At 40.1% G+C, this 19,779-nt stretch overlaps 1 protein-coding gene across 1 annotated transcript in view; it reads right to left on the reverse strand.

Moving 5' to 3' along the window:
- UTP20 (UTP20 small subunit processome component) overlaps window positions 1–19,779 on the reverse strand; it is a 92,280-nt gene that overhangs the window by 66,778 nt on the left and 5,723 nt on the right. The window contains exons 6-21 of the mRNA XM_019952567.3: window positions 18,088–18,169; window positions 17,282–17,419; window positions 16,507–16,662; window positions 15,805–15,951; window positions 15,586–15,720; window positions 13,959–14,036; window positions 12,078–12,256; window positions 10,207–10,362; window positions 9,975–10,063; window positions 7,926–8,031; window positions 4,300–4,450; window positions 3,574–3,636; window positions 2,608–2,766; window positions 1,417–1,493; window positions 675–754; window positions 188–431 (exon numbers count right to left, since the gene is read on the reverse strand). Of these exons, the coding sequence (XP_019808126.2) occupies window positions 188–431; window positions 675–754; window positions 1,417–1,493; window positions 2,608–2,766; window positions 3,574–3,636; window positions 4,300–4,450; window positions 7,926–8,031; window positions 9,975–10,063; window positions 10,207–10,362; window positions 12,078–12,256; window positions 13,959–14,036; window positions 15,586–15,720; window positions 15,805–15,951; window positions 16,507–16,662; window positions 17,282–17,419; window positions 18,088–18,169 (2,040 nt within the window). The remainder of the gene's footprint in view (window positions 1–187; window positions 432–674; window positions 755–1,416; window positions 1,494–2,607; window positions 2,767–3,573; window positions 3,637–4,299; window positions 4,451–7,925; window positions 8,032–9,974; window positions 10,064–10,206; window positions 10,363–12,077; window positions 12,257–13,958; window positions 14,037–15,585; window positions 15,721–15,804; window positions 15,952–16,506; window positions 16,663–17,281; window positions 17,420–18,087; window positions 18,170–19,779) is intronic.

Below are 19,779 nucleotides of genomic sequence, written 5' to 3' on the forward strand. Positions count from 1 at the left end.
TAAGATTAAGTGGTAAACAAAAGTTGTTTAGTTGTTATCTGATGGAGTCAGTGCTTTAGAGAGGTGCCAATGATTTGAAAAGATGACAGATTTAAGAAAAGAACTCAGCCAATCTGGGAATTTAATACTTTGCAACTTCTCTTCCTCACACCCTACCAGAGACGTATTCCTAGGCAAGAACACTTACTTGATAAATCTCAAGAAAAGCGGGGAAAGCTCCCTGGACCGCGGCTCTACCCTTTCTGGGAATTTTGCCAGAGCTCGCCAGAGCAAAAACCGAAAATTGGTATGGTCCAGTCTTTCCTGAAGGTCGGTTTTCAATGCGAACTGCTCATGATAAAGAGTTCCAACGTTTCCTTCCTGTGTCTGCTCCCAACTTGCATCTCCAATGGACCTCTCCTCATCTCTTGTGTCATTTTGCAGCTCTTTCTCTGAAAGAAAAGAGGTCATCATAACCACTAGAGAAATGTTAACAACTACCCTATGTGTTTCTGCCAGTAATGGCATTCCTTTCTCTAGTAATACAAGCAAATGATAACAGTATCCAAAGGTTATCAAAGATAATACATTTCTCATTTCTGCTTTCCAATTTTATGTGTAATTAAGCAATAGAAATTAAACAGTTAAACAACCATTTCCTCCCGCAGTCCCCTCCTTCATATCCCTTTACATACCAGCATGTGTAGCTGCTTTTTCTAGATGTTCATAGTAGACTTTCCAAAATTGCTTATTTTCCATTTCACGTGCATGAGAACTAAGAGTAAAGATCATAAAATAAAACCCGTGGTATGGACCCTATTTTGAGATATCTCATACAAAAAAAAAGTGAAAGGATATAACTAAAATACTAATTAAGTTATCCCTGAATGTGGGGTCATAAACAACTTTTGTACTTTATTTTTCAAAATGCCTGTTCTGCTAAGGTCTAATATTTAGGGTTTTGAGAGGCCACACATAATATATTTCCAATCTGACAAAAAGCTAGAGTAGGCCCTCCGAAGACAAATGCCTGCAGAAGGACAGATTTCTATAAACGAGGCACAACATATGTATTTTTTATGTGATTATGAACGTCCTTTTTAGAGCTAAAGGGTTTTGGATACTAGACAGCAAGGGTTTTAAATTAAATTTTTAATTTTTAAATTAAAGTTTGGCTCAATGACTCAATATATATAAATAAAAGCATACAATTATTATACAGTACTTATTACTGTAAAAAAAATTCAATAATACAGGTATCAGATAGAATAAGTAACGTTTACTTTTTCTTCACCTTGTCCCACAAAGGCTTTAAGGTAGCTATAAATACCATACGCATCCATTCACTTAAATCACACCCCAGAGTATAATACTGGCTCCATCATCATTCTGCAGTAGTGAAAGCACAACAGCTTCATCCATTTCACCCACGCTTACCTTATGAGTTCAATAACAGGATCCCAGAGAGCACTGAAGTTAACATATAACATGCCTAACAGATAACGAAGTGGCACCTGCAAGCATAGGAAATTAGTTTAGATCAGCACCAAAATGCAAGGATCCTGACTTGGACAACCTGAGGTTTGGAAAGAAGCTTCTGCTTTAAGAAAAAACTTGCAGGTGCAATCCAAAATTCAGGTACAGTAATTTTCCTCCTCTTCCCAAAATGTCACTCACTTTTTAACAGAGAAGAATCACTTAAGAAAACATAGTATTCAAACTCACTCCAGATGTTCACAAATAAAGGATATATTTGAATAAACAGATTTGACTTATGATTAAATTCATTCCTAACAAATACTGCCATCACCTGACAAGACAAAACTTGAACGGTAATCAGTAAAGCACAGGTGTCAAAGAACCCAGCAAAGCACTATGTGAATGGCAGCTGAGGCTTGATAAGCAGATGTGTGAGTTCTCAAAACTAGGCATTAAGAGTTCAGTTCAGAGGGTCTGAAGCTTTCACAGTCGCCTTTTGGAATGACAGTCACTGTTACTAGCATCCCCATGCACTCAGGAAACATCATGTAAAGTGGTAGTTCTATTATTGTTTGGGGGTGGGGTGCTTGTGTCTACCTTAGCAGCAGAGTCCCTTTCCAAATGGAACATAACACAGGACGCTAATATACAGAACAGGTTAAGAACAGAACTGCTCTGCTTGAAAGGGGAATGCCTCCACTTGGCCTTCTTCCCAAAGGGATAGTGATGTATCCTCAAGGGTCATGGACGGAAAATCCCTGGTACAAAAGGTAGAGGGCTGACGTCCTGCAGCAGTGAACAAATCTGGAGAAGAGTATCAGGCTGTCAACTTGACCTTGTTCCTCCTGCTGCCACCTACTACCTACCCTCACATACTACACACATAATCAGGAGAAGGGAGGATAGTAAATTATTTCTACTGTTGAAAAGGCTGTGGAGCCATTTAACTCAAAGCATTGAACAGAACTGGGTATTTACTTAGTTTTAAATTCTTTTTTTATAATTCTTGCTTTTAAAAATTCTCTCTCTCTCTCTTTTTTTAAATTTTTTGGTGACTATTTAGTATGCTTCTCTTTTCTCAAATGCCAGCTAAACAGATCTTAAAGTATAAACTGAGTTAAAAAAAAAAACCCCAAACACTGTTTTTACCTCCTGTAATGGCCCATCAGGGACTGCAGTCTGTACCACATCATGTCTTAGTTTTCTCAAATGAAGAAGCTTCTCTCTGTAATCATTCACAGTTGCTGGCACAAGTTCTGCCTGGCGTAATACAGCAAAGACAGACTGACGCTCTGAGAGCTCGTCATCCTGAACAACCAGAGGAAACCAGGAGGCAGGTCAGTATTTTGATTTTCCAAAAAGAACATTAAATGTGAACAGAAGTCTAAAAAAGAAAAACTGGCATATGTTAATGTTTTAAATTAAATAAGCAATACATTTTTTGAGTAAATGATTCATTCTTCCTCACATCATTTACTTTTTGGTAGATAATTTAGGTTTAGTGTCTAGCAGAGACATGACAAGTAAAAAACAGGAAAGTAATTCTCAAAATCACTCAAGTTGACTGGCAATATTTTTTGAAATACAGAAAATGTACATATACTTTCACTGTACAATTCTACTTCTAAGTAGAAGTAATTTCTACTTCTGGAAGTAGTCATTTGCATTATTGAAATGTTTCCCTGAACAAAGGTATCTGTGTAAGGATGTTCACGGCAGTATTATTAGAAATGCTGCAAAACTACCAACAACCCACCTAAGCGTCCATCAAGAGGGAACTGGTTAAATACAATATTTTAAACTGTGGGGCACTATTCAAACTTCAAAAGAAATGAGGTAGGGCTAGAGGTACGGATATGGAAAAACTTGCATGACACCATTTGTTTAAATTATGTGTGTATATACAAAAAGTCTGAAAGAATAGTCACCAACTAACTATGCATTTTCAGTGGTGGCCTTGCTGAGGGGATGGGAATAAGAATGGCAAAAAGTTTTTTTCAAACTTTGTGATAGATATTTACACGGTATTTGAATTTTTTGCAAAATTATCATTTTGGAAAACAATATGTCAAGTTACATTTTTTAAAAGTTACCCAAAATGAACAGTTAAAATACCTCCGTTAATTCTGGAAGCCGAACCTCAAAGTGGTTTAGGATCCTTATTGTCAAAAGCCGAATCTAGAGAAATTAAAAGGCATGTTTCAAACTCCAACTATTTAAACATAAGAAACTGATTAAGAGTCAGTGAGACCTAAGTTTCATGGAATTATGAAAGATATACCACTTGTCAGAGTAATACATGTTTATTCTATTCCTTATTTCATATTCAACACCAACCAACACCTTATTCAAATGGTACTTGGAACAATTAATGACCAGACTAGACTGAGAAGATAAGGTTGCTCATAAAACGGTGCTGCTTCTCTGAACTATAACACTATAGGCATCTCTGTAAATAAGCGCAAAGAATCTGATTAAGCTTACAATTCCACTGAAATTAATGATTTTTATTTCTAAATAACATGTTCAGGTATTTCTATACACCTGAATGAGCAGCAGAATCACCTACAGAGCTTTGAAAAATCATGCAGATATGTCACTTCCACCCTATGCCTGCAGAATCAGAATTTGGGGGTGTTGGGACCCAGAATTTATATTTTTAGTAAGCGCCCCAATTAATCCTGCTGCAATCAGTTTGTAGGTCAGTGTTTAGGAATCACTGCTTTAAATAGAAACCACCCCAAAGCAGCATTTTCTGATTAAGGAGCTCTGACAACCACTGGCAATACACGCATAAAACAAAAGATGGGAGGCAGAGAACACACCACAAAACCATAGTACCTTGGATATGCCAGTTGAAATGTTTGCTCGTAACTTGGGAAATAATTCCATTAGAGCTTCCTCTGAAAGTGGCCCCCTGCAGCCACATAAGGATAATCTCTGATAATAGAGATCAGCCAACAGCAACACAGACGGCTCCAAAGGAAACGCTCTGCAACGAGATATTTATTAGATCCAAACTGTACCATACACCACAGAGGACTTAGGCTATAATAGAAACCACAGAAAATTATCACTGATGAAAGGAATGTAAGAGGGAACAGATGAAAGTTTTACGTGGACATGTAGCATCACTTGAGACATGAAGAATCTGAGGTCCACCAACAGTGAGCCACACGCTCGAGTACAGACACACAGCCAGAGGCAGAAGCAGGATTATAATACGGTGTTTTGACTGAAGTCAAATGCTGTCTTTTCAATCCACATACTCATAAGTGACAGTGACATAAGGGGGGATATATACTATTCACTGAGTGTTTTCTATGTGCCGGGTACTGAGCTATGAGGGAAGCAGTACAGAGCAGGGGGCCGGCACATCAGCTCTGGGGTAGGGCAGCCCAGGCTTGAAGCCAGCCCATCATCATCATCACCCATGTAACCCTGGACAAGCCACTTAACCACTATGTGCTATCCTCCAACAAATACTTACTGAGTATCTACCATGTACCAGTGACTTTTCTAGATACTGGCTATAGCAGGAAACCAAGGAAGAAGTCCCTATCCTCCTGGAGCTTATATTCTAATAGGGGAAGGTCACCTCAGGAAAAGGAGGCTGGACTGAGAGACTGGTGCGTGGGGGAGAGGGCGAGGGGGTGAAGAGGAGTGCTGTCTGATATGGGGGTGGTCACGGAAGGCACAGACTGAAGGAAGTCAAGAAGAGAGCCAAAAGGCACCTGGAAGAAAAGCATTCCCGGCAGAGGGAGCAGCGATGCCAAGTCCCAGACAGGTGTGCTTGCCTATGTGAGGAGAATCGAGGAGACCAGTGCAGCTGGAACGGAGTGAACAAGGAGGAGTGGCTGGGGACGAGGTCAGAAGCCAGGGCCTAGGTTACACAGAGCCCCGAGGAACATGATGAGGACTGCGGGTTTTATCCCGAGTAGGCTGGGTACCACGAGAGCAGGGTTTCTCAGCAGTGGCTCTGCTCACGCGGGCCAGGTGACTCTTTGTTGTGAGGTCGTCCAGTGCACAGCAGGGCGCTCCTTACCCACCACACCCCAGTAGCAGTCCCCAGCTGTGATGACCAAAAACGTCTCCAGAATGGCCCGTGGTTGAAAATCACTATTTCCGAGGGTTGTTGGCAAAAGAGTGACATGTTCCCTTTCACGGAAAAGAATGATCCTTGTTGGGTACAAAACAGACAGCAGCAGGGCAAGGATGGAGGCAAGGAAACTCGTTAGGAGGCTACTGCAGTCATCCAGGTGAGAGATGGAGGTTGAGACCAGACTGGCAGCGGGTGCTGAGCTGCTGGGGTTCTGGATTTATTTAAGAATTCGAGTTCCCCCTTCTACAATGTTAACAGTACCTATACCTCAGGGAATTGTTGTGAGGATTACAATAATAATGTAATAATAATGTACGGAAAGTACTCAGAAGAGTGACCGGCACATAATAAAAATTCAATAAATGCAATTTGTGTATTGTTAACGCATAGTCTAATTCAATCTCCACGAGGGAAGTACTGCTACTCCCTTTTGAGAGAGAATAAAGTTGAGATTAACTAACTTACTCAAGGCTATCTAGCTAGTAAGTGATGAAGACAAGGTTCAAATCCAGGTTGTCTTGGCTGTGAAACCTCTGGCGTAACCAGTAGCTAGCGCAGCACCCAGCACTGAGGCCTGCATCTACAACTTTCACGAATGAAAACTTGCACTGCCACCCTCCAAGCCGATTCGCTCCTATTAGAGGTTTCTGGGCCTCCTAGGTTAAAAGCACCTGCCCAGGAGGCCAGCTGGCCTTCCACAAGGGACAGACAAATCCCACTCTGTTATGCGTGCTTTTCTGTTTTAAAACCTCCACAGATACCTTAAATTGTTCCCACCAAAGCATACAGTGTGAGAAGTTTAAATAGAATGACTTAAAAAAAAAAAGGGGGCTTCCCTGGTGGCGCAGTGGTCGAGAGTCTGCCTGCCGATGCAGGGGACACGGGTTCGTGCCCCGGTCCAGGAGGATCCCACATGCCGCGGAGCGGCTAGGCCCGTGAGCCATGGCCGCTGAGCCTGCACGTCTGGAGCCTGTGCTCCGCAACGGGAGAGGCCACAACAGTGAGAGGCCTGCGTACCGCAAAAAAAAAAAAAAAGGGAACACATACGGAATATGGTAAGTAGGAAGACAACAAAGAAAAACTCCTCCTTAAAAAAATTTAAAGCAATTCAATTAACAATAGAGAGACAGTAGCCTTGCCCAGATTGGGGAATGTACAGAGATTCTGGATTACTGCACTAAGTCTCTTAACTGGTCTCCTTTATCCTCCTTCAGTCTCTTTTCGATATAGCAGCTTAAGTGATCCTACTTTGGTCTACGCCACTCTCCTGCCAAAAACACCTCCTGTGGCTTCCCCTTTCACTCACAGTAAAAGCCAAGGCCCTACAATGGCCAAAGGTCAAACACTGCCTGCCACCACGCCCCCCATATCCTCCTCTCCTCCTACCCTCTCCTCGCTCTACTCAGCTACGATAGTTCCTTGCTGCTCAAGCAAGGCACCCACACAGAGCCTCGGCACTCATACCTTCCCTGGGTTTGGGACAGAGCACCCCAGGTCCCAGATATCCCATCCCCAGGGCTTACTTCCTTGCTGCTTCTGGGTTTCTGCTCAAATATCTCCTCGGTGAGGCCTTCCCTAGTTAAAACTCCTATTTGTCCCCAGCCTCCAGACTCTCCCTGTCCCGACTTTACTACTGTCTAACATGCCATATATTTTACTTGTTTATTTTGTTTAGTGTATCTTCTTGCTAGTGTGTTAGCTCCATGAAGGCAGGGAATTGTGTGTTTCATTTACTGTGTCTCCCAGTGCCAAGAATAGGGCCTGGTACATGAGAAAAGCAATGAATACTTATTGAATGAAGTAAATGAGCAAATCTGTTGTTAAAAGCATGTAAATAAAACGGACTAGACTCCAGAAACAGAAGCAAACTACTTTACAAGACTTTTAAAACGCCTGACCTTTAGAAAGGGTGCTAAGCTGAGCAATGAATGGCTCTCAGTAACGCCCTGTGCTATGATCCAAATCAAAATAAACTTAAAAAAACCCAAAACTGGATTGTTTTCTTATGTAGTAAAAGGACCACAGGAAAGTTTTCTGAAGGGCTAAGTGTGTCAAGCCGAGAAACACTGTGAAAGCAGAAACGTGTATGTTGGAGCCATGGTGCCATGTCATGTGACCAGCATTATACACCCACTTCACTCTGCAACACTCATTTACATACACAGTAAAATACCCTTTCACAAAGATGAATCTGTATTTAAAGACTGTATCCAAAAATGTTTTTATTTTAACTGGAGGATTTAAATCAATAATAAATTTCCTACGGGAACACAACTCAGGTAAAAAATAGATCCAAGATTTTGCCAACACAGAAGCCTTTATATTTCATTCATTATTAAGCTGAATGTAAGATATGTTTACTCACAATACTAAATTCTTCACACATTCCACAGAAACCAGATGAAGAAGTTCAGAAGATTCTTCCAAACTTAGCAGAGTATTTACAGCTTGACAAAGAACAAATAAGTTTCCTTAAGGCAGAAAAACAGGAGAAAACACATTATTTCTTTGACACAATAACTATAGACATCTCATTTTACCTACCACTTGGTATTTATACAGAGTTCTTAAAGTGAATCTAAAGGATTATCTGTCAAATGTCAGAATATAACAGAAAGGAACTGAAAAGAGGTTCCAAGTCTTATATTTTAACTTTCTTAAGAGAAAAATATATTCAGAAATGGAGAATAAAAATGTATGTTCCCTTCAACTGAGATGAGGAGAAAATTCAATGGTTCTACCAACTGGTATTATCAAAATCAGAACTTTTGAGAATAGACTTAGACTTTTCAAAAGCTACGAAATTATCTTTGTGTAAAACTCATGTTGATTTTATGACTCCAATTTATAAGAAATCACATATCCAATGGCTACTACGTATAACGGACTCAATTTATATTAATTAGATGATCATTTACTCCTAGACCAGAGGTTGGCAAACTATGGCCCACAAACTTGCGGGTAGTCTGTTTTTATATGGCCGGCAAACTAAGAATGCTTTTCACATTTTTAAAGGGTTGTTTAAAACAACAAACAAACAAACAGAATATGCCACAAAGACTGAAGACTGAATGTGGCCCACAAAAGCTAAAATATTTACTGTATTGTCCTTTACACAAATATTTTGCCAACACCTGCTCTAGTTAGAAGAGGGCTATCCAGCAGAACTTCCTTTCTGCAGTGGTAGAAAGGCCCTATACTTACTTCTGCCAAATGTCCTCACAATCCAATATGGTAGCCATTCGCCACATGTGGCTACTGAGCACTGGAAATGGGGCAGGTCTACTTTATTCTCTAACATGTCTGCTTGGTATCTAACACAGAACCTAGCAATTAATATTTAAATGAATGACTACTATACACATGTGTTAGGAAAAAAAATACCATGCTAGAATAAAACAAAATACCTACTATTATTTGCTTATTTTTGTAGCAAAATTTTTTTATTAATCTTATTTTGATCAAAATACCTACTTTTAAATTGCTGTTCTCAGCTACTTGGGGGAGTTGGACAAGTATACAACAGGAAATGGTGTTTGGGGCAGGGCAGTCTACTTCTGCCTGGATGAGTCATGAAGACCTTTCTAGAGGTACTGTGTTTGAGCTGAGTTTTTTTTTTTTAATTTTATTTATTTTTGGCTGCACTGGGTCTTTGTTGCTGCGCGCGGGCTTTCTCTAGTTGCAGCGAGCGAGGGCTACTCTCTGTTGCAGTGCGCAGGCTTCCCATTGCGGTGGCTTCTCTTATTGCGGAGCATGGGCTCTAGGCACGCAGGCTTCAGTAGTTGTGGCTCGTGGGCTCTAGAGCACAGGCTCAGTAGTTGTGGCGCACGGGCTTAGTTGCTCCGCGGCGTGTGGGATCTTCCTGGACCAGGGCTCGAACCCGTGTCCCCTGCATTGGCAGGCAGATTCTTAACCACTGTGCCACCAGGGAAGCCCTGGGCTGAGTTTTGAAAGCTAAGTACGAGTTCACCAAATGATGAAAGACCTAGAAAGGACTCCAGGCAGAAGGGACACATGTGCAATGGTAGCCAGAGGGACATACAAGAAAGTGTCTTGCTCTAGGTAAGCAAATGCCTGGAGCACAAGTGTATACCAGGGCTAGACTGGGCGTGGAAGACAGGAACAAGACACAAGCTGGGACTTGAAGTTGAGTCTGATTTCTTTGACCATGGAAGCCTTCTACTACTACACCTTTGGACTCAGCAAATGTTCAAGCTGTCCTGACTTTGCCACCACATTATGAGGTACAAGGGTAACGCCTCCATCTCAGCCTCTTTTTTCCCTATTTACATACAGGGGGTTCTGCCAGAACACAACACAACGGCAGTACTATTCTCTGGTATCCATGTGTTTACAGTTACTCTGGGTGTGCCAGAAAAGACAGACAAGAGAACAAATCGTGACTGTAACTGACCTTTTCCAAAGCTCCCTCTGTCAACAGTCATGAAGAGTGACTCTATGAAGCAGGTGACTAGGGGTATCACCTTCTCTTTCTCCAGGGGTCTGTCCAAGAAGTGGGGAGAAAAAGGGAAATGCTCAAACTAGCATTCAATGGCTTTTTCATGAAATGGCAAAAAATGGCTAATAAATGTTTTCATCAGCTTGCTAAAACACCTTTCACAATTAAACACAGTTGATTTTCTCACCTAATATGAGGTAACACGACAAGGGCCGCCCAAGAGCATGAAAGGTAAGTACTCTCTTTATTTGGGGGTAACTGAATTATAGATAAAAGATGATCTAATACTGAGATCTGTTCCTTTCCTCCCTTGGATCTGGTCTTCTTCTGCCTTATACTGGATCTGAAGGAAGAAAAGATAAACAAATATTTAAAGTAAGAGAGGATATAATCGCTCTAGCCCTCTGAAGTTTGAAATAAAATTGGTTCCTTCCCATGCATGGAGCATTAGTGGGAAGGAAGGAACTGGTGGTGACAGTTGAATACAAATAACTAAACAAAAGTGACTCATTTACTGATTTTTTCAGTGACAAATTTTTTCAACCCCATTGGTTCTATTTTCTTCTATTTTCTATTTTAACTTGCTTCATAACTTAAAGCAACTCTCTTCCAGTTTTAGGTATTATTTCTGAATTTTGTGCTGATGGACATGTGTTTAAGAACTGGAGAGGTAATTTATTGGCATGAACTGACTTCCTCCATCCCCCCCTTTCCTTTCTGACATGAATTTTACTGCTTCACAAATGTGTAGAATGATGTTGCAAAGGAATCACAGTGAATTTGACAAATGTCACTAAAATGATTATGACTTAGAAGTAACTTTTGGACTTCCCTGGGGGTCCACTTGTTAAGACTCCACTCTTCCACTGTAGGGAGCGCGGGTTCGATCCCTGGTTGGGGAACTAAGATCCCGCATGCCATGCGGCCAAAAAAAAGCAAGAAGTAACTTTCTCTGAGGCTTTAATCTGATAAGTGGTTACCCAACATTATTTTCTAATATGACATTCAGTTTTAGGTATCTGTTACTTTGGCGGTATTCTTGTTTGCCTCTATTTTTGCCAATGAACTATACCTCAGTCCTATTTAAAAGACAGAAATCCAGTGGAAAGAAAAGTCACAGAAACAATAAGTAAATTGATCTGTTTTTATAATTAATCCTCCATGTCCAGTTTGGTTAACTTATTACAGAATAGAAGTAGAATATCAGGTTTTTATTCCTATACCTGTTAATCATTAAAGTTAACAAAAAAGTTGCATTCTCTTTTGTTTCATACTTATCAGGATACCGAATGCTTGGAAATTATGAGAGATAACTAAGTGAATTTTACTGGTAATTTCTAAAAGTCACTGTACCTTGATATACAGTCTTTCTAGTATTAACCATGAATATACAATTGTTTTAAAATAAAAGGTTAAGAAAATTAATAGTGACTTCTTTCTTTCACTTACCACGCTCTTGAAGTTAAATAACCTGTTTCTGTACCCTTTTCACACGTGTTCCTATGCTTATATATACTTTTGGTTTTAACTTTGCAAAATGGGATCATGTACTCTTCTACAACTTGGTTTATTTATTTTTTTAAATTTATTTATCTATCTATCTTTGGCTGCATTGGGTCTTTGTTGCCGTGTGCAGGCTTTCTCTAGCTGCGGCAAGCAGGGGCTACTCTTCGTTGCGGTACGCAGGCTTCTCTTGTTGCGCAGCGCGGGCTCTAGGCATGCGGGCTTCAGTAGTTGTGGCATGTGGGCTCAGTAGCTGTGGCTCGCGGGCTCTAGAGAGCAGGCTCAGTAGTTGTGGTGCACGGGCTTAGCTGTTCCACGGCATGTGGGATCTTCCTGGACCAGGGCTCGAACCTGTGTCCCCTGCATTGGCAGGCGGATTCTTAACCACTGTGCCACCAGGAAAGTCCTACAACTTGCTTTTTTCACATAACAATGTATCACGGACATCTTTCCAGTTAATACATGTAGATCTTCCGTTTTTACAGTATTCTGAATGCATTATTTTTAAATGGGTAATCCTACCAAGAATACAGGGAATAAAGACTTAGAACTTACCCCACTGTCTGTTCTGAGAAAAGCAGAGGGTACTTCTCAATCGCCATGGAGCCAGTGGTGGGAGGTGCTGCTTTGTTCAGAATGAGTTTGGCCAAAATGGCCAGAGCTTCATCTTTGACTGCAGCGTCATCAGTCAGAAAGCAATTCTCAATATACAAGAGAAAGCTGGGTAGAAAAAGCTAAAAATAAGAAAGAAAATCACACTTATTAACAACAGATATAAATTTCAGAACACCTAACGAAGAGAAGATTCTAACACTTCCACAGAGAAAAAAAGAGATCATAAATAAAGGCTCAGGAATCGTAATAACATCAGACCTCTGCAAAGGAATGGTGGAGGCCAGAAGACAATGGAGCAATGCCTGAAAAACTGAGGGAAAACGACAGCATCTAGAATGCTGTACCCAGCGTACTGGTGATGTAGTTTGAGGAGAGAATAAAGACACTTACAGATGCACTAAATCTCAAAATTTTACTTCCATTCACCCTTTCTCAGGAACCTCTGGAGAATGTGTTTCATCAAAATAAGAGGGGAAACTACAATAAGAGAAAGACACGGGACCCAGGAAACAGGAGAGAGGCAAGTCCTAGTATGACATCTGTGCAGTGGGCAGAGAAAGCAACATGTTCAGACTTGAAAGGCTCTAGGAGGAATGTCTCCTAAAAAGAAAAGAGAAAAGCAAAGAGCTACCAAAATTCTGCCAGTTTGCCACGTGAAAGGCATTCTGTGATGCTGCTGGCAGACCCACCAGCAATTTCAAGTTTCTAAAGAATGAGGCAATTGGTAACTTCAGGAAAAACGAAAGGGTATACAAAAAAGGGAATGTAATTATAAAATACTCCTTGATTATAGGGATTAAGTATTTGATGAATATGAATTCAACCAAAATTTATAATGTAACTCTGTTGAGCAGATGAGAAGCGTAAAAGAACTAGAAATCCACCGACCCAGGAGGAAGCCTACAGATGAGGACTAAAACTAATGAGTCAAGGCAAAGCAGTATGTTCAGATGATTTAAAAATATAAAGTAAATACTAGGAAAAAATAGCTAAAAATCATTAGATGTGCTTGTTCCTGGTGAGGAAGATGGGAGTGGGAGTGAAATGAGTGCCTTTTAGCCCTGTGCAACCTTTTAAACAACATACAGAGAGTACTCTGATAAAAATAAGTTTTTTAAAAAAAGACCACAGGGAACAGGGGAGACAGAAAAGAGGCAGCTGCTTAAGAAAACCTGGGAGAAATAAAGAGCCCTCACTGGGCAGGAAGCAACAGGGCTAGGACATGTATAAAGAAGTATTTTCCTGAGACAAATGAAAATATATATTATTAAAGACTAAAGGGAAAAATGAGAGAAGAGATACAGAGATTTCCATGAAGTGTACTGCAGAATCACCAGTTGGAAGGTGTGGCAAATGTTTGATGAGGGTGAGGGGCAAGGATAAAATAAACTCAGGATTTGATGAGAAAGATTTCTACCTCATTCTATCAGGTAGCAATTCATTCTGTAGCAATGAAATGAATTCATAACCCTCGTCCTATGCAAACTGTTTCAGAAACTATTTTCTATGCTTCAAATTCACAGTTTAAGTTCCTTAAGCCATTTTTTTTCAAATTTATCACATTGTTCTATAACTTCCTAAAAGATTATTAGAAAAACAAATTGGTTACCTAGTATCATTTAAAATGCTTAGCATGTGGGATAAAGTTTCACATATGACCTAGAACTGGAATATAATTGCTTTAAAAAAAAATACATGAACTAAAACATCAAATACTTATTCTGTTCCTCTCAAAAAACAAAATCACAGGATTTTAAAATTGATTATTTTATCGTGACAGATTTAAAACAAAACAAATCCAAGACTTAATATCTCACTCACCTGCTCAAACTGCTTCATAGCAAACATGACTTCCGAAAAACCCAAAATTAAGCATCTTTCAAATCTGCTCTCAAAAATCTGTGGACCACAGGCAAAGAATAGTAATGTAAATACAAAGAGAGTACTTTCCCATTCCTGAAAATAAAAACATCCGAAACCTTCAAGATCCTCTAACTTGCAGGCAGGAAGTGTGGGATGCTTGATACAAGTTAAAATAGTCATGGAAGGCAAAAAGAACTGGATTGTTGAATTTGCCACTGTGCAGATGGACACACCAGGTGTGAGACACAGGCACTGGGCCTTCCTCCTCGGGAAAGAAGCTACTAGAGTAAAGGTATGGTGGGCACACTTCAACCAGTATTCTAAGTGCTCGGCCTTCTCCAAAGGGACTTACAAATGCGAAGGGCTGTGTTTCTAGTGATTACCCAGGGCTTTGCCTAAGAGCTGTTCCATTCTTTCCCAGCTACAGAGAATTACAAAAGGGCAAGTAGCACGACTTTACACCTTCCTCTAAACTTTATACTGTTGCACTACATGAAGCTAGGAAGAACCTAACTGATCTATTTTCAATTCCACTTCCCTCCAATTCATCTTCTAATCTCACTAAATCATTTCCCTGCTTAACATTTTTCCAGGGCCCTCCACTACTTGGAGGATAAAATCCAACCTAACTTTTCAAAGGCAAGCAAAGCCTTGCTGATATACATCACACTTCATGTGTCCATGTGCCCAGCAACATAGATTTTTGAACACATTTTTGCCATTCTCTCTCCTAGAGTTTTTAACACCTTCTCTGACTGGCAGACTGCTATTTAACCTTCAACGACTATCCAAAATATTAGTCCTTTGAAAAGCTTTCTCTGTCCCTCAACCCCAGACAGAATTAACCTTTATGTTTCGACGTGACATAAATAGATTGATTCAACAGATTTTAACTACATACTCCCAGGGCCCCACTTCCCTAACAATAAAAAATCACAGGCAGGACTTCCCTGATGGTGTGGTGGTTAAGAATCCGCCTGCCAATGCAGGGGACATGGGTTCAAACCCTGGTCTGGGAAGATCCCATGTGCTGCAGAGCAACTAAGCCCGTGCGCCACAACTACTGAGCCTGAGCTCTAGAGCCCGTGAGCCTCAACTACTGAAGCCCGCGTGCCTAGAGCCCGTGCTCAGCAACGAGAGAAGCCACTGCAATGAGAAGCCCGCGCACCACAACGAAGAGTAGTCCCCGCTCGCCATAACTAGAGAAAGCCTGCGCGCCATAACGAAGACCCAACGCAGGCAAAAATAAAAATAAATAAATTTTTTAAAAATATTAATTAAAAAAAAAAATCACAGGCATAAATAAATAAATAAAATAAAAGTGTCCACTCTACAGTATCTAGTCCATAGCCTGAACTTGGTTAAGTAAATATTTGTTTGGTGAATATTTGCTGAACAGATTTAGCTTTTATCACATTTTGTTTTGCTTATTTCCATTAAAGCACGCGATTCACAACTCCTTAACAAGATTATAAATTCCCTGAAGACAGAGCCTTTCCCAAGTTTCATTTATATTCCCCAGAAGGCTTACTCAACGCTAAACATAGTAGTAACTACTCAGTTAATATTTGCAAAAGTAAATTACTTTTTCTATGGTTTCTTTGATGAGTGTCACTGGCAAGGAAATATTTTCACCTAGGATCAAAGCAGAAATTACATCCAAGAGGGTCGCCTGGCAAGATCTGGAGAGATGGGCTATTTGTAATGTTTGAGACAACACCTGTAAAATAAAAGGAAAAACAATGCACACTTAGCAATCAGCTTCTAATGAATAGGCTCTAAGCAAATTAAGTTGGGAACTCACTTTACAAACGTCAGCAGGGTTGGTTATCTTTGATCCATTTCCATGTTTTACAAGTATCAGATATGCTTCTAACAACCTTTTAAACTGTTCAGAACTTTCCCCACAGTTAGTCTTGGTTACTTTTGTATGTAGATCCAGGAGTGATGCCTGCAAATGAAGAATTTATAAGAAAGAATAACTACCAAAGATCAAACTCATCTGTTAATTTAATAATGAAAATATTGTGTGAAGCAGTTCAAATTTTCACATTCTTTTTCTGTGAAAGAAAAAGACACATTTACTGGGAGTCACTAATGATAACCGCTAACATTTCTGAACGCACTGTTGTAAGTTCTTTACGAGTATTTCCTCATAATCCTCACTGGCAGGGAATACTATTATCCCCATTTCCCAGATGAAAAAACTGAGGACCAGAGGCTTAAATTTTCCCAAGGCACACTAGCAGTAAGTGACAAAGCCAGGATTCAAACAGAGGACTCTGGCTCCAAAGCCTGTGCTCTTAACCACTATGCTCTACTGCATCTCAAGATATCAAAGCAAGTAAAAATAGTACAGGGGATAGAGGTAAGGAAAATCCTAGTAAGTACATAAAAATATGATGACAACAATTATAAAATATCCAGGAGTGATCTGCTTAATTAAGAACAACAATTAACTCTTAGACTCCTAATTACACACAAATACTTAAAAATCAGAACTCACTTGCAAACATTCAAAAAATATACCAAAATGTTCCTTGTAGATGTAGAACACTGTGGATTTGACCATGTGTTTGAGTGTTTCTCCAACTAAAGTCCATGGAAGTTGAGTTTCTGTTTCAGTAACTGGTCCTAGCTTTTGCAAAATTAGCTTCACTGCCTGTGGGAATCCAAGAATCATGAAAATGAACATGCACACTCTTATTCTCAAGTATTACATTGGTATTTCCCTCTCTGATTATTCCCCACTCTGCTCAAGCTACCTTAAAATCCGATCCAGGATAATCAAGGATATGGCAGCTCTGGTGGTTAACTACATGTCCCCAAAGAACTTCCAAACTAGGATGGGGAATTTTATCACACAATATCCCCTGCCCCTCATCGATCAATTTATGTCACCTTCTAGCACCCAGGATGAAGAGAGCAGTGATTTTTTAAATTTTTTGATTGACGGATTGATTTTTTGGCTGTGCTGCATGGCAAGTGAGATCTTAGTTCCCCAACCAGGGATTAAACCCGTGCCCCCTGCGGTGGAAGCTCAGAGTCTTAACCACTGGACCACCACGGAAGCCCCAGCAGTGATTGCTTTTTAAATGAAAAATACCTAATGACCCAGGGCCTACAGTAGGTAAGCACTGTTTTTTAAAGCCCTAATGCGCCCCACTGAATGTTTTCTATTTATTCTAGGCAATCCTCTCTCCATGTCATCTGTGTGAATCTTATCTATTTTCTTTTAATCCCTTTCACATAGATTCAAGGAACTCCTCCCAGTTACTTACCGTCTCTGTACAGGAGTGAAACATATTTCTAACTCCTTTGCACATTTCAAAGAGCAACTGTCCAACTCCTTCTACTTTTTCCGGATGTTCATCAAGATCAAGAAACATTAAATTGAAAAGTGCATTTTTATCAGAAACCTGAAACACAAAATGCAGATGGAAAACTGTATTTACAACATAAATATATCCTAATGAATAATTATTATTTGCTATTCTAAAGATTCATATTTAAACGTAATTAGGATAAAAATTCTAAAAGGAATAGTGACACTTGCAATGATTTCAAACTGCTGCAAGAGTACATTATCACTTGTAATGTCACACAAAAGAGTGATTAATTCATTGGTATAATATGAAGGTATGTACCAAGAAAAACTACCTAAGGCAACAGTCTATCTTTTAAAGTAAATAGTATGCTTATATTTTATGAGTATAAAAGAAATTTAATAGCAATGTTTTTGTTTTATTACAAAAACTCTATTAAAAACAAATACAAATGACACTATACAATCAGTTCCTTCCAGGAAATTTTTATAAAAATTTCTGTTAATCTCACTGTTCATGCATAGACTGACTTGAATTAGAGAATATATATATACACTAAGTAAGAATAAAAGAGTAACCCCAATTATTTCACATTAGTGAGCAAAAACCACCTTATGGTGAGATAAACTCAAAACAGTAACAGGTTTCTCTTTATATAAAAAATATTAGTCCATAATAACTATACTATAAAAGATATCTGCTTCTGTTCATCAGATTCTTGAGGATTAATGAGCAATAAACACATAAATGATCAAACTAACCTTTCTCATCAAAAAAGTAAAGCTTTCAGCAGCAAAATTTCTTATATGTAGTTTTCTATGAGCCAGGAGTGTACTATACATGCTATAAATGAGAAAATAAGACATGTTTAATTAATCATCATTTTAATAAAGATGTACTACATGTTAACTATATGCCCAACACTGTGCAAGGTATGCAAGAAAGATGTAGCAGGTATAATAACATTAGCAGTTTAAAATCTCATTCGATTACCATCACACCCACATGTCAAACAGAAGACTGAAGATCATAGACATTAAGAACCCTAGGATTGGTGGCACTGGGCATATAAGAAAGACTATGAAAAGATGAAACTTGTAGTGATCCCTGAATGACAGGAAGAATCCAGGTGGGGAATGGAGTGCATATTGCCAGAGATCAAAGCAAGAGCAAACACAGGGTGGGCAGAAGTGATCACAGTCAAGGGATAACAGAGAGGGACTTCCCTGGTGGCGCAGTGGTTAAGAATCCACCTGCCAATGCAGGGGACACGGGTTCGAGCCCTGGGCCGGGAAGATCCCACATGCCACGAAGCAACTAAGCCCGTGCACCACAACTACTGAGCCTGCGCTCTAGAGCCCACAAGCCTCAACTACTGAGCCCGCGTGCCACAACTACTCAGACCCGCGCCTAGAGCCCGTGCTCTGCAACAAGAGAAGCACCGCAAGGAGAAGCCCAGGCACCACACTGAAGAGTAGCCCCCGCCCACTGCAACTAGAGAAAGCTCGTGCACGAAGACCCAACACAGCCAAAAATAAATAAATAAAAAAGAGAGAGAGCTATCAGAGAGGCTGGTCTGTCTAAAGGAAGTAGGATGATATGGGTAGGGAAGGCAGCTCAAGATAAAGCTATTCAAGTCAACAGGTGGCTCTGAACACTAAGCAAAGGAGTGGGGACTCTAGCTTACATTTAAGTAAGCACTTACTATGTTACTTCATCTAATCAGCACAACGACTCTGTGGTGTAGGAACTATTATCCCCATCCTATATAGATAACGAAATAGGGGCAGAAAGGCTACGCAACATACTCAAGGTCGTACAGCCATGCAGCTATAACTAAATAATGACTCATATAATCACATTGTTTAAACTGGTTTCCCAAATGAAAGAAGAGCATGGAATATATCTCTCCTATTTCTGCCATATCCCCAGCACCTAATTGTTCCTTGGTCATAGCAAGTACTAATAAGTGTTGGCTGAATAAGAAATGAATAGTTTCAGAAAGAGAAATTGGGCACCAGTATAGGGTGATATAAAGGAAGAAAGAAGAGGCTGGCAGTCCAACTAGGAAGTTAGTCAAGTCATAAAAGTTTGGGCAAACAAGGGCATGAAAGAGGGCCAGTGGCAGAAGGAAATGGCAATGGATGAACCCAAGAGACATTTCAAGAGTCCCTGCAATGAAACCAAAGATCTTATAGTATCCACAAGGCCCTTTACGGTCAGGTCCCCTACTACCACATCTCTGACATCACCTGATTACTCTCCCCCTATAAACGCTGCTGCACCACCCAGGCTTCCACACTGTTCCTCGCTCATGCCAGCCCCACGCCCAAGATGTTGTCCCCCTGATAAAATGTAAACTTCATAAGAGGGGTTTTTATCTGGTTTATTTGTGAGTGCATCTCAAGCCTGACACACAGTGTACAATAAGTAGTCACTGGATTGAGTAGGTG

Source organism: Tursiops truncatus, chromosome 11 (assembly GCF_011762595.2).
Source record: "Tursiops truncatus isolate mTurTru1 chromosome 11, mTurTru1.mat.Y, whole genome shotgun sequence".
Lineage (NCBI taxonomy): Eukaryota > Metazoa > Chordata > Mammalia > Artiodactyla > Delphinidae > Tursiops > Tursiops truncatus.